The 14956-nt window shown below is 50.9% G+C and overlaps 1 protein-coding gene across 2 annotated transcripts in view; it reads right to left on the bottom strand.

The window, feature by feature from the left end:
* Positions 1-14956, bottom strand: part of MCM3AP (minichromosome maintenance complex component 3 associated protein) — a 51827-nt gene that overhangs the window by 16102 nt on the left and 20769 nt on the right. For both annotated transcript variants that reach the window (XM_078600552.1, XM_078600553.1), the window contains exons 14-25: positions 14358-14663; positions 12950-13050; positions 11606-11716; positions 10751-10855; positions 10194-10394; positions 9332-9490; positions 7666-7734; positions 6403-6531; positions 5414-5604; positions 4522-4896; positions 3022-3119; positions 925-1086 (exon numbers count right to left, since the gene is read on the bottom strand). In XM_078600552.1, coding sequence (XP_078456678.1) covers positions 925-1086; positions 3022-3119; positions 4522-4896; positions 5414-5604; positions 6403-6531; positions 7666-7734; positions 9332-9490; positions 10194-10394; positions 10751-10855; positions 11606-11716; positions 12950-13050; positions 14358-14663 — 2007 coding nt within the window. The remainder of the gene's footprint in view (positions 1-924; positions 1087-3021; positions 3120-4521; positions 4897-5413; positions 5605-6402; positions 6532-7665; positions 7735-9331; positions 9491-10193; positions 10395-10750; positions 10856-11605; positions 11717-12949; positions 13051-14357; positions 14664-14956) is intronic.

Genomic DNA, 14956 nt, shown 5'->3' with positions numbered 1-14956 from the left:
TGATGACTCGCAACAAAGCTCGGGAGTAATAAACAGTTCCACTAATCGCATATGTGCATTTTCCATAAATATGCTAAATTTCTTTTGATATGCAAATTCTTTAGTCAAGGCGCTCTTCCCCCCTCCATCCCAGCTTAAATAGTCGCTCCAAGCCTGGAGTGTGTCATTCAGACTCTGTCTTCTCGACAGACCTGTTCTTCACCTGAGGACGGCTGCTTGCGTTGTGGCCGAAACATCGTGAAAATTATTTTATAACGTTCTATTCTTATTATTTTATTATTTCCATTCTACGTGACTTTACCGAAAGAACCAAGAAGATGAGTTCCACAGGAGTGACAAGGTAAACCTCGTGTTGCTGGCGAACTCCTCCACCCGTATTCTTGGTTCTTTCGGTAAAGTCACGTAGAAGGGAAATAATAAAATAATAAAAATATTAAACTATCAAATTCTCACGACGTTTCGACTGCAACACAAGCAATCATCATCAGGTGTGAAATCCAGAGAGCGCACGCTTGGAATTACACCGAAAAACTGAGGTAGGGCGGGGAACCCGGGGCCGGCCCAGGACACGCTCGCGGGGCTATGTTTTCTCGGCTGCCCTAGGAACGCCTGGGAATTCCCCAGGAAGAGCTAGTCTCTCGCCAGGGAATAGGAGGTCTGGACCGCCCTACTCAGCATGCTGCTGCCGCCGCGATCCTCACCAGGACAACAGGACTGAGAAACGAATGAACGAACTGACGTAGGAGTGAGAGCAGACACCCCCCCCCCCCCCCCGCAAGGGGTGTCGGAGGGTGTGCGGAGTCTTTCATCATTTTAATAATAATGTACCCACAGTAAAATGCTCGGGCGGACTGCGCTGACCGAACGAGTTATACGCGGAGATTCTACGCCCAGTCACAGTGGACGAGGCGAGGCAAGTCGGACCTGTGGCCCCGCTTGGGCCCGGCGTCGGGCGGCCTGGTCCGGGTAGAAACGGCTCCCAAACTCTCGGCAGACACCCTCCTCCAGGAAGCCGCGCACCGAGTCGCAGCAGAGAGGCGGCGGCGTGGGGCAGCGGGACGCGAGCCAGCGCACGGCCTCTTTGAGCTGCACGGAGACACGCGGCACATGTTCACTCTCGGGGGGCGGTAGCGGTGGCGACAGCGCAGTGGTGGTGCTCATTTACTTGATACAGCTGTCGTGGCTGTGACGGTTCCACCTGAAGACGGAGGCTTGTGTTGCTTCCGAAACGTCGTGAATTTTTTTATTTGTTTTATTTTACTTTTATTAATTTAAATTTATTACCTACGTGACTTTACCGAAAAAAACTAAGGGTGTGAATCCTTGCAGTCACGAAAGCTTCAAATCTAGAAGTGGTGGTGCAGCCTGTTTGATAACACGGCGGGGTTAAGTGGTTGCGTTCCTGAAGAACACTGAGAAAACCTTGAACAACAGAGAAAATTAGCATTGCCGCGTCAAGGTTTAGAATCGTTCAACAAGACGATTGTTTCGTCTGCTACATCAGTAAGTCGATTCTGAGAGAGAGAGAATATTTGTACGAGCAATTCATGTTTCGATTGAAAGTAAGTTACCAGTAATATTTGGGTACAGTATTGTTTTTGGAAGCATATCGTACTATTACACTCGTACTATTACACTGTGAATTCTATGGCATAATTAACTATTTTTGTGCTTACAAATCTTTAAAAAACAATATTTATATCCAGTTTCTTCGGAGTCTGGAACGGATTAATCGTATTTACATACAATCCAATGGGGAAATTAGGTTCGAGTCACGACCAAATCGGGTTGCGACCAAAGTTATGGAACGAATTATGGTCGTGACCAGAGGTTCTAATGTAATAAATAATGTAGGGTAAAGCACGGTCCACAGTAACACGAGAGATGCGTACGCAGGCTGAACAAATCCAGAATAAGAGTTTTTTTTTGGGTTAGATCGCATGAATATAAATGTGTCGTTAAACCCGCCACCGCCCAACGTAGCAAATCAGTAAGGTTTGTCACGTGAACAAAACATGCCAATTCGGTACTCGTTCAGCACACCGATGTGTTGGAGAGTAAACCCACGACATTTACAATTCGATTACCGTGACGTTTCGCCGGTAATTGCAACCAGCCTCATCAGGCGACAGCCAGAGCAGTGGCTAAATCCTCCTCCTGGTTCGGTCTTAAATAGAGGGGTGGATGTGCTGACGTCACTTGTGAGCCAATTAGGTGCTGCGTCTGGTGGTGGCGGGTTAAACGACACATTTCTATTTATGGGATCTTACCCAAAAAATAATATTGGTCACGAAAGCCTCCGTGTTAAACAGGCTGAATAAAGACTGAGGCGCGTGGGTAGCATCTAGAAGAATCCAGCAGCATCCCGCCTCATCTGATGCTACGCCGAGGCAGCCGTACAACCGCTTATTCCTACTCGCGCGACGTAGTTCCGTTCGCTCCATATCAAATTTGCATCCCCGTTATAAAAAAAATGTGGTCCAATACATTGATCACGTTACATCCAATTCAAGTTATGAAAACACTCAGAATTTTCGGAGAACGGGCTGTAACCATCTTCTTGGTTCTTTCAGTAAAGTTACGTAGAAGGGAAATAATAAAATAATAAAAATAAAACATAATAAATACAATTCTCACGACGTTTCGGCCACAACGCAAGCAGCCATCCTCAGGTGAAGAACAGGTCTGTCAGAAAGACGTCTGAAGTTTATTATGTTTTATATATATATTTCTTTATTATTTCCCTTCTACATGACTTTACCAAAAGAGAACCAAGAAGATGAATCCCTGCAGTCACGAAAGCTTTAAATCGGGCTGTAACCACTCGTGCCTCACATCGAAAAGATCATGGGTTCCATTCCCAACTCTGCGTGGAGTTTGTAGATTCTGCATGGGTTAGATACTTGTTACTCACAAATGACTCAATTGGAATTGCCCGTAGCGACATCCCCCCGTGGGTTTGGTGCAGCAAGGCGTCGAGTGTAAATGCAGGAGCGGTTTATGGTTTGCAGATGCAGTTACCGCTTGGTTGGTTTTAAGGAAGGTAGCGTCTTCAGCCATGTGCACGACACTGTAGTCGCTGATCCTCCGATTGGATACCAGCTCCTTCAAACTCAAACCTGCATACAAAACACACAATGGGCTCCATAGTAAAGGTTTTGTTGAGTTAGATCGCGTAAATGTGAATGTGTCGTTGAACCCGCCACCGCCCGACGGCAGCCAATTAGTAAGGTTTGTCACGTTATGACTACAGCACACGGGAGTGTTGGGGAGTAAACCTGCAACATTTACAATTCGAGTACTGTGACGTTTCGCTGGTGATTACAATATTTATCCGATCTAAGCCAATTTTGTAAACATTATGGAAAATTTTGGTCGCGAACGCCTACGTGGTAAACACACAATGGGGTTTTAACACTTATGTTGAAGGCTATTTTATTGAAATGGAGATTATAGTGTGTCTCCTTTCCATATCTGTCACTGCACATGAATCACTTAAGATTTCTTTACACATCCTATCAGCCCACACGACCTTCTTGGAGTGCATAATATCAGCAGGGTTGCTTCATTAGAAGCAAACTCTGTATTGGTTTCTGATCAGCAGAGTCAGGCTCGCATACACCAACGCTGATGAACTGCCGTATATGTATAGGTAAGGAACCCTGTCTATTGGGTAAGGGTCCAAGTTTGGGGCAAAACGAAATCATACCCAACACAATATTGTAATTTGCTCTATCAGATTCATCTGAAACCCACTGACTGAGCAAATATAAGCACATCTACGAAAGCCGAAAGGGAATTGAGCCAGGAGCTACAGGCTGCAGTCACAATGACAAGAGAGAGAGAGATGAGCTGCACTGGGAAGCGCTACCAGCGGGTACCCGCCCACTCCACACTGCACCACCCGCTGATCGGTGATCTCGGTTTGATGGAATGGGGGGGGGGGCTCCTTAGCGCACTCGCTCGAAAATATCGCCCTCCCATTAAATTCCTGGAAAACATCCCCCCCCCTTCTTCCCACCCCTCCTTTTTTCTTTCCCCACCTTCTCCCCGCCTCCTCTACTTCCCTTTAGCACTTCCTCCATTCCCCTCCCCGTATAAAAGTACAGGCTCCCGCTCGCGGTCCCCACCTAAACTAAAAAACTAAACTATTTATATTTTAAAAGGTAAGGCCCACTGAGCCATACAGCTCTTTTTCAGAAGCAATCTGGCTATCACAAATGATAGCTCAACGAAGTGGCTTGTCATGTGGAAATTGATTGCAGCCAAATACTCTAAATGCACGTTGATTTCTAAATGTGTAGGGAAAAAACGAAGGACCCGGAGAAATAATCCACGTGACCACAGGGGGAACATGCAAACTCCAAATATACAGGCGTCAGGGTCGTCCTCCTGCATACCAGGCGAGGTAGTTAACATCTCGACACCTAGGTGAGAATTATTTTATTATGTTTTATTTTTATTATTTTATTACTTCCCTTCTACGTGACTTCATAGCATTAGAGACTCGCAAAGTCTTACCGTGCTCAACCTGCCGGGTGTCCAGCATCCGCGCCGTGTGGGGCACGAGCACGGCCACGGGCGTGGGGGGCCATCGCGGGCCGCCCTCCAGCGCCTGCGCCAGCTGCCGCCGCCCGCTTTCCCAGTACTCTTCACCCGTGGTGGCGCGGGGCCAAGCGGGCGCGGTTATGCCGGGCGCACCGACGCCGCGGTGGAGCCCTCTTGCAGCCTCGGGCTCCGGGAGGAGCAGCAGCACTGCGCTCGTTCCCAAGAGGGCCCGGCTCTCCTCCGCTCGCTTCGCTTCTGTCGCGCTCGGCGTTCTCTCCAACAGCCGTACGCACACGTGCGCTGGCACCGCGTTTCGGAGACTGGATGCCCAGTCTTCCTGTTCCAAGTCTAGAATGACGGCATCGCAGCACAAACGTTATAGCCGATCCCGCAGCTATTGCAGTCGACACGCGGCGATCTCCGCAGTCGGCCCTGACAGTCTCTCACCGTCCGCCTTCAGGGCTTCTCTTCGCCTTGGTGGCCGGCAACAATGCCGACAATCGGCCCTCCCTAGTCCCGCACGAGTGTCCCAGCCGGGGCAGCCATCCCCTTGGTTCATGGTATCTACGTTGACCTGCCCCACCTTCCCATCCGGACTTCTGCAACGCTCATCCTGTCTTGCCACTAAATTCCCAGCAACCGTCTCAGGTGCCTGCGCTCGTTTTGCCAGAAACGTTTCTTTGAGCTGCTTAAAGGCCGGCTGTCTGAGCCACACATTAACACCGCACTCTCCTGCCTCGAATCTGCCTTTCCATTACACTCAACACTCAACTCGAATTACCACTGCCATAACGTTCACTGCATTCCAGATCATTGTATGTTCTGGAGGCAATTAATGACGGAACCACCCGATCGTCACACTCACTCATTGAGTCTTCTCCATTCGCGGCATCAAAGCTGCTTGCCGATGTGCTCCCGGGTGTGCAGCGCACGGTATAGAGCGACAGAGTCTTCAGAGATTCCTCCTCCTCAAACTCCTCCTCAGTCCCCGCGGCCCGGTGATTTGCGTCCACATTGCCTCGCTGAAACTTGATCTTCAGCCATCGGCACAACAGCCTGCGGAAAAAAAACCAGCGACAGCAGGCGGAGCAGACGGTATGATCTCGACTGACGCCTGCAAGTCGAGTGGTCTCTGCCAAGGACGTGACGATGACTTGATTCATCCACTCGCATCAATTCTCACGTGACACACGTGCCGATTGCGCCCGTAAGAAGCAAGCGTTTATGAAAATAGGTAAGGTATATGTAAAAGACGCACCCGTGTAGAGTGGCGAGAAAATGTAGAGCGGAGAGAACATTGCACGCGACGGACAAACCAAGAAATGAAAGAAATGAGACGGAAACAGCAAGATGAGAATTGCTCCTCGAGTTGAATCATGGCTCCGAATCGTGGCATTCACCGCAGCCTTCATTCACTGCAGCCTTCAACCCACCGCAGCATTTATCTCCCCCTCTATGCAGTGCCCGAGTCGCGCGAGCAATGAACTCGTGAAGCCATCGGCAGCACGGCAGTCCCTGGCGAGCCGTGTGTGTGTGTGTGTAAGCCAGAGTGGCTGTACGGCCACGGTGAGTCTCTGTACAGCACCCACGGTGCCTGCGAGAGGAGACGGCCACCTTGCAACGTTTCTTCTCTGAAGGGGTTGGAGTTTATCTGCACCGTCTCTTTCTCTTTGCTTTGACAGCTAATTCCTGTAAATGTATCTGGGTAGCACACTAACAGCGCTGATGCATTCATGCTCCATTTGTCGCTGTTCTGGGGATACTCGGCAGACAGTGGCAGCCTTGATGCGCTCTTTACAACATCTTGGGAGTGAAAATGCTGAAAACACTAAATTTGGTGCCTTCAGAACTGACCTGTCCTGTTTTGACCTTGCTCTGCTTGGAGGCAGCACGAGCAGCAGCTTCCAGTAGAGAGCCGGCTGTGGGCTGGGCACGCTGCTCACCAGCAGCTGGGCGAGGTCCAGCGGGGCCCACACAGCCTCCCTGTCAGGAACACGCACGCACATTCGCTTACACGCACGCACGCTTATACGCTTACACGCACGCACACTTACATGGACACACACACACACCTTCACGCACGTGACGGAGGCGTAGGGAACAACAACTCACAAAGATGAAACCCGGTCCAGGATTTGCCCCGAAGACCTTTTGGCTAATGGACTTAAATGTCACTATATTCAGTAAACTACTTTTCTCCGAGCCTTATTGGCCCACTCTCTCCAGCCACCAGAGTGCCATGCTCTGACCTAGAAATGTTCACATCTCAGTGCCAGGGCCAGTGGAAACATAATCAAACATGCCTCGAGTACTCGCACCCTACACCCCACCGCCATCACCCATTCGCACCGAGCTCTCTCTTTCCCCCCCCCCCCCCATCTCCACCCTCCCCATATAAGGATGTCACGATTTTTATTTGACCAGGTAAGGCACAATGAGCTGTACGGCTCTTTTTCAGAAGCGACCTGGCCACAAATGATAGCTCAATGAAGTGGGGTATCATGTGTAAATCTATAGCAGCTAAATACTCTAAATGGATGATTCTAAATGTGGAGGGAACAACCGGAGGACCGGGAGAAAAATCCACATGACCACGGGGAGAGAGACACGCAGACTCCAAATATACAGCAGGCGTCAGGATCAAGATCAAACCCACGACCTCCTGCGTATGAGGTCAACGAGTTAACGTCTCTCCACGTCTGAGCTGCAACAACTGCATCACCACAGAGGACTTGTTGAGATAATCGGAGCCACAGCCTCTTCATGGTGTCGCCATCATACGTGTCCCCCGCCATTAAATTCTAAATCACGACTCGGTCATAAGAAAATGCCATCTGCTTCAAGAGTAGGTTAATACTGCGAGTATATTAACCGTTAAACGCACGTCATCTGTTTCACAGAGTAGGCCTACTGCATACCGGCATCATTGTGACATTTTTGACAATTTAAAAAAATCACTCGGCAAATTCTTTGATGTCGAAACGCAAAGTGATCGTTGCCCCCCATTGTGAAATCTTTGAGCAGGACACTCCTGCAATCGGGTCTTTCTTGGGTAAACAAGTGTCAGGTAAATGAAACGTAAATCCGTTGGGTCAGAGCACAGCACAGCGGTCATACCCGAGTAGTTTCCGGTAGATGCTTTGCACGTTGATTTGATGAGTGACGTGCTTCCTGAGCGCGAACAAGCTGTCAACACACAACACATCACGCCCAACTGAGACATGAGGGAAACGGGAAGTGACATATCCCTGCGTTGTAGTTACAACACGTCCAGGAGACGACTCGCTGTCATGGTCCCCACTCATCATCTCAGATGACTCGCCACCGGTGGTGGTGGGGGACAGGGCGTGTTCGGACAAATCACGTAACGTCACGACAACACGAGTTCACATCAGAGGTCGCAAACGGGTTTTGATTCCTTACCCGTACCCGGCCGCACCAGGGTCGCAAATGGGTACCCTTACCCGGCCGGGTACGGCTACCCGTACCCTACCCGTACCCGTACCCTACACGAAATGAGTGACAAACGGTTACTCACCAGTGACTCACGGCCTACCCGTACCCGTACCCGGCCGCACCAGGGTCGCAAACGGCAACCCGTACCGGTACCTGGCCGGGTACGGGTAGCCGGGTATCGGGTAGGGTACGGGTATCGGGTACCCGGTTGCGACCTCTGGTTCACATCCTGGGGGCTTTGCAGAAACGTAACGCAACGGCTTCTGCCAGCGGCACCGCACGGTAGACAGCAGTGGGAATTCGTTTCACGTACGATGTCCTCCACAGGTTTGCGTCTAACCCTATTGAGTTACGCAATTAAGCACACGGAGTAATTTTCACAATTACGTTTAATTGTTCAATTAAATTGGGCAAAAATGCCTCCGAGGCTCTGTACCTGCCTGAGGCTCGCTTGTAATTACCAACACGCCGACTGGTACCAGCGGTGTCAAGATCGGCCTCTGTGGAGGAGGCTCGTGAAGGACGCTACTGGCCAGTTAGAGGCAGTCGCCCTCCAACAACAACGGAGGGCAGAGGAGCGACGCTTACAACAACGAGCGGAGCGCCGGGTGGCTAAAGCACATCAAGTTGGCACAGTAGGGGGCACAGCTGGTGCATCAGCCAGTCATCTCAATCAGTCGACCCGTGGCACCTGGGTCTGTCCCGTGACCTCCTGCCAGCGGGCGTTCGACACTTCACGTGGCCTCAACGTGCACAAAGCCTGGCACAAGCGTCGTGGTGATTTCACCGCCACTTAGTGGCGAATGGCAGTTGTTGTTGTCTACACCAGGTACATGTCTATGCCATAATGATTACCTGTGGTTGTTAACTGAATTGTTGTGAGACTGGTAAGTGGTGCTTATCTCCACCAGTGGCACCGAGGCCAGGGAGAGACGCGTCAAAGTTTGAGCGTGGCATCTAAATCGCTATTATACCAAAAGAATAACCGTAAACACTGCGCTTTAAATAGGCGGCATCCTAACGAATGCAACGTCATTCAATTTCATGAAGCAAAACTAACATTTATCACTTCTGGCTATATTAAACAATCGGAATGTTGTGGAGGGGTTGACTCGGCAAATCGTCCCTCATCCCAGAGCCGCGACGATAAGCAGCACTCGGGAGAGAAAGCCAACATCGATTGTCCTATGGGGAGGAGGAATGTAGAAATTCCACCGCTGGCTTCAAGCTTTAAAGAGTAGGTGAGAGCCTTCAATGCTCATTTGAGCAGCAAGCCGCAGTCTCCGCGTGCAGCCTTTCAACCGCCTGCCGCGCTCGCACTCTGCACCTGCCCGTGTCGATGTGATCGCGCGGCTCTGTGCCGCCCTCGCGCTCCGCCAGCGGGAAGTGGCTGTGGTGGAAGGCCGACGCGCAGTAGGCCGGCGCCGCCGGGAAGGTCAGCATGGACCTCCGCAGGCGCTTCCTGGCGGCCAGCCTCGTGCTCCACCTAGCAAGCAACAAACCATCCGAGTGACATCTCGAGCGCTCAAGCGGTGGAAATCCCTCACTCCTATGTCGGGGGCCATGTCTATCCGTAGGACAACCGCTGTTCGAGATGTTAACTCCCTCGCCTGGTGTGCGGATGGTCGTGGGTTCGATCCCGACCCTGACGCCTGAAAAAATATGGAGTTTGCATGTTATCCCTGTGGATTTTTCTCCGGGGTCGATAAAATTAGTACCACTGGTGGGAAAGTCAACAGCAATTAAACTTAACGTTTTTATTTTACCAGGTAATGCCTACTGACCTATTTAGCTCTTTTTCAGAAGCGACCTGGCCAGAATTGATAGCTCAACAAAGTGGCTCATCACGTGGAAATTTATAGCAGCCAAATACTCCAAACGCGTGTTTCTAAATGTGGAAGGAAAAAACAGGAGGACCCTGATAAAAATCCACACGCCTGATGGGGAGAAGATGCAAGCTACTAATACATAGCCGTCAAGAGTTGGGATCGAACCCACGACCTCCTGTATACCAGGCGAGGTCGTTAACATCTCCTAGCCACCGTTGCACTGTCCTGATAATGATGATTTTATATCCTCACATTAACGTGCAAAATCATCGTTTGAAGTGAAGAACTTTGCTCATACGCATAATGTGTCTACAGAATCGCACGAAGAATCTCTTGTAAGTACGCTGGGGGGGGATATACCTGTGGAAGTACTGCCTGGTACGAGACAGCGACACGGCGGCCGCTGCCAGGGCGAGGCTGCGAGCTCGCTCTCGTGCCTCCCGCTGCAGCTGAGTGACGAGCTCCGACACCTCGTCAGCCACGACCTGTTCCAGCAGGAAGCCGCCGACCTCTTCACCGCAGCGCGAGATCCGCTCCCTCAGCATCTGCTCCTCGGCGAGACTGCGCGCCCAACAGCCATTCCAGCAAGCGTCAGCGTGGGGCATCGACGCCGACAATAGACAACGGGCGACAACGAAGCCACCTGCGTTCATCCGCATCTTCCTCAAGACCAGGCTGGACATGCACTGAGAGGTACAAAGATCCAAAACATACACAGTCTGTTCTTCTATAACAATGGTAGTTGCGTTCCTGGAGAAGGCCACGTTATGGATTATTTCCCTTCTACGTGACTTTACCGAAAGAACCAAGAAGATGAATCCCTGCAGTCACGAAAGCAGCTTTAAATCGAAAAATACAACAAGTTGAGTTAGTTGTGTGCGTTGTATGCGGACGCGGCCGGCAATGCAAGAGCTCACTGGAGCTGCGTGGCCGCGATCTCGGAGAGCACAGCGGACGCCACCTCCTCGGCGAGTTCGTGGCAGATGGCCAGCGCAGCGTGCTCCCGCACCTCGGCACGCAGCCTGTACACGCATGCACACACACGCACACATATGCACGCACACACGCACGCACGCACACACACACACGCACGCACACAAAGATCCCCCGTATACCCCTTGAAATACTGTAGGGACAAGTGCTGTTAGCGAGCACCTATGAAGGCCGGAACGGTACACGAGGGGATGGGTGGCCAGCACCACGCCCGACCGCCTTTGTCTCCCTAGTAGCAATGTTTACACACCGCACCAGGTACTCATTTGAGGCTGAGTCGACTTAGGGGAGGGCCAGGACCGGTTCAGATCATCGTCACCGGTGTTGACCGTGAGCGGGAATCGAACCCAGATCACCGGGTTCATAGCGCAGCGCGCTAACCGCTACACTACCGCTCCCCCACACGCACGCACACACACGCACGCACACATGCGGCAACACGCAATCGAGTCACCGGCAAGACAGCCACCACAGCATCATCAGCAACACTTCCATCTCTAGAATCCCGCCTAATTAAAGTAGAATGCTTCCTTAATGGCCCACAAGGAGAGCATCCCAATTTAAACGATTGCAGGGAATGTCTGCCCTTCCTTTTAACCGCGACTTCATGCAAAACAAAACGTGGCACAAGAGCGCATCTCAAACAACAGGTGTCGCACCGTCGGATGTAAAATCAACAAAGTAGAAACCGCGTGCATTACGATCAAATAATTAGCATTTTTTGTCACGACAGCAAAAACGAAGAGTTCAATGACACGAGTGTGGTGCGGCTCATTCACCGCTCTTGTAAGATTTTCTGTTTCTCCTCGGCGATGCATGCACTGCCGAGCTCCCGCACGGCTTCCAGCGTGACATCTTCAGTGAGCGCGCTGGCAATGCCCTCTGCGCACCTACGGCACCGTAGCCAGGATCCCAGGACGCACCGTGGTGGAGATATACATTGTCACTATTATTACAGAGTCCAGGACAGCATGCTTCGCAGCTCAAGATTAACATCATAAGCAAACGGCCATTAATACGATTCATCGTAAAATGATCAATTTGGGAGAACCCAAAAATAAATTATGAACAAGAGATGAATCTAAAATATTTCAGACACAAGGTTTCACGTCACCTCAAGGTTACCCAAGACACTAATGCTGATCTGGGTGAGTATTGGACGCATAATGGCAGTCCGGCTTATGATGGTCGTAAAAGTAAAATCACTATTATAATGAGCCAAGAATGTCTGTGTGTAACGCGCGTGACGTCACTCCACATCGACCAGCCCCCCTCGTTAATAATCATGAACAGGTGGGGTCCTCCACATGGACCCCCTCCCTCCCGTCATTAATAATCATGAACGGGTGACCGCACTCCGCATGAAGAAGATGGGGTGGAAACCAAAAATTAGTTTACGCTAATTCTCTTTCATTTTGACCTTTCTTTGTAAAGCTTGTAAATAAATCAACGCAGCAACTAATATAACGAGCCAAAAACGGCTGTGTGTGTGTGTCCTGCGCGTGACTTCACTCCACATGTGCCGCCCCCCCCCTCCCCTCCCCATAATTGACTAACGCAGAAGGTCGAGCGGTTATGATAAAAAAAATTGCGCAAATTAGCTTTCGATTTTATGTATCTTTATAGAAAGTGAAGGCAATACATAATTCTACGCCGCATCACTGTGCATTTGGTGCCTTTATTTGTTTCTTCGGCACGTCCAACAAAAGGTAAGTCTACTTTACGCTTCCAAATCATGCCACAATAAACATTTCTCTGCTACTTTGCAGACACTGTATCGAATTCCAATTGTTTTCAACCCCAGCGAGCGAAAGTGGAAGATAAGTACGTATCAGAGTAGTGAATTGCAAGTAATTGAACGTCCGTTAAATACAGTGCTACTGTGACATTACGTCAGGTGTTTGATGACTTAGTTGCGTGCAACAACCACTGCCATTAATGCAGTGCTGCGGTCAAATGCTGTGAGGTGTTTTATGACTTCCTTTAGTGCAACAGTCACTGCCATTAATACCGTGCTAGAGTGAAATGCAGTGAAGTGTTTGATGACAAAGAGCTATATAATAGCTCCGTGGGGGGCCTTACCCTGGTAAAATAAAAATACCACAAAAAAACAGAAGGCATACCCATATGCGAGGCTGAAGTGGCGCATCACCTCCACGGCGAGCTCCCCGCTGAGCTGGGGCACCACGGAGAGCAGCAGCTCCCCCCACACGGACTCCACGACCTGGCACACCACCGCATGATCACGCGTCACTCACGCCACGCACAACCACGACACGGGGCAGATGCCCGTCCCCATACACGGACCTCGACATAGAAAATGGAGCCAAATGACAGCGGCAACAACAGCAGCAACCGCAGACAGTGGGAGGGAGGGGGGGCAGTAGGGGGCGATCATTGTTTCCTCTGTGTAGTCCCAATTGAGTGATTTGTGTATATTTTTTATACATTTTTAGTACCCCAAGTACCCCCGACGCCGATACACAATGGCCTGCTTATTTCGAATGACATCAGGCGATCTGTAACGACCACTGCGAAGCAGACGGCGCACGGTAAATTAACGCACCGGAAGGAATAACCGGGGCGGGCCGTCAGATTCTAATTGTAAACCTCCGTAACAAGCGTTACCGCTGGGCCATGTTACAACCACAATGTGGCCATCTTTAGTGGAATGATGCCAACTCAACTATTTATATTTCACCAGGTAAGGCCCACTTAGCTATATAGCTCTTTTTCTGCTATTTTTCAGCTCAATTAAATTACTTATCATGTGTGAATTTATAGCAAACAAATACTCTTAACGCATGTTTCTAAGTGTGGAGGGAAAAACCCGGAGAACCTGGACAAAAACCCAACTTGGTTACGGGGAGAACATGCAAATTGCAAATACAGAGGTGTCAGGGTTGGGATCGAACCCACGACCTCTTGCATACCAGGCAAGGAAGTTAACATCCCACCACCATGGCACCCCTCTCGCCACTGTGCGCAATAGCACTCCTCTGAATGCGCAGCCATGCGTCCGTGTGTTAGTGTGGTGGCGTGGCTCAGTGGAAGCAGAGGTTGGTGGTTCGAGCCTGTGGGCGCCCTAGTTGATGCACGGTATTAGCCACGGTATTAACCATGGTATTAACCATGGTATTAACCGCGCCGGGTGGAGCGCATTTTCTGAAAGAAAGTAGGGCCACGTGTGCCAGCGTCATGGTCCAAAATTGAGAGAGAAAAAATGGCTTGCAAATTACTTCATTAGGAAACGCATAGCAAGCGTTGTCCCTTGTTGCGAAAACTAAGCAGGAACTTCCTGAAAGAAAGTCTTCAGCCTCGGCGAGGCTTTTCATGGGCCATCGAAAATATAAACAATCATAAAAATGTGTTGGAAAGTCACCTTGGTGAAGGGTTGAGAGCAGCACGTTTCACCAAAACACGCACATTTTTGTAGGCAACTTGACTAAGACACCAACACCCGTTTCGCCCTGGGGTGCCCCATCCCGTGAAGCCCACCCTAACCCCGGCTGCGTGGCGCGTGCACGTCACCTGCTCGTCAATGAGCGCAGGAGGCCGAGCAGCGGCAGCGACGGGGGCAGCAGCAGCGGCGGGTGGAGGAACGGCGATGGGCGGAGGAGCGGCGATGGGCGGAGGAGCGGGCGCAGGAGCTGGCGGCAGTGGCACGGCCGCGGCAACCCTCGAGGGGCAGGCCGCGGCAACCGACGGCCGCTGGGGGGGAGCGAGTGGCGGCATCGGGGCCACGGCGTCCGCCGAGGAGCCTCGGCCCTGGGCCAACATGCCAGCCTCGCCACCCGGCAACGGAGGAGGCTCCGTTAACTCACGGGGACGCTGAGGCTGCGCACGCGCATGACACGTAAGGGAGGGCCGGGAGAGGGAGGCAGGGAGGGAGGGAGGGATGCTCGGTCAGAGTTGAAACAATCGTAATCGTCTGCAGCTGAGACAGGAAGCAGAGGTCACGGTGGCTCAGGAGGTGATGGTAAAGTGGGTGAGGAAGTTAACAGCAAAGTTCACGCCAATCTTCTTGGTTCTTTTGGTAAAGTCACGTAGAATGGAAATAAAAAAATAAAAACATAATAAAATAATTCTCACGACGTTTCGGCCACAACGCAAGCAGCTGTCCTCAGGTG

Source organism: Lampetra planeri, chromosome 14 (assembly GCF_965212315.1).
Source record: "Lampetra planeri chromosome 14, kcLamPlan1.2.h2, whole genome shotgun sequence".
NCBI lineage: Eukaryota > Metazoa > Chordata > Hyperoartia > Petromyzontiformes > Petromyzontidae > Lampetra > Lampetra planeri.
Note: the sequence above shows the minus strand (reverse complement) of the source record. Positions and strands in the feature narration are given on the sequence as shown.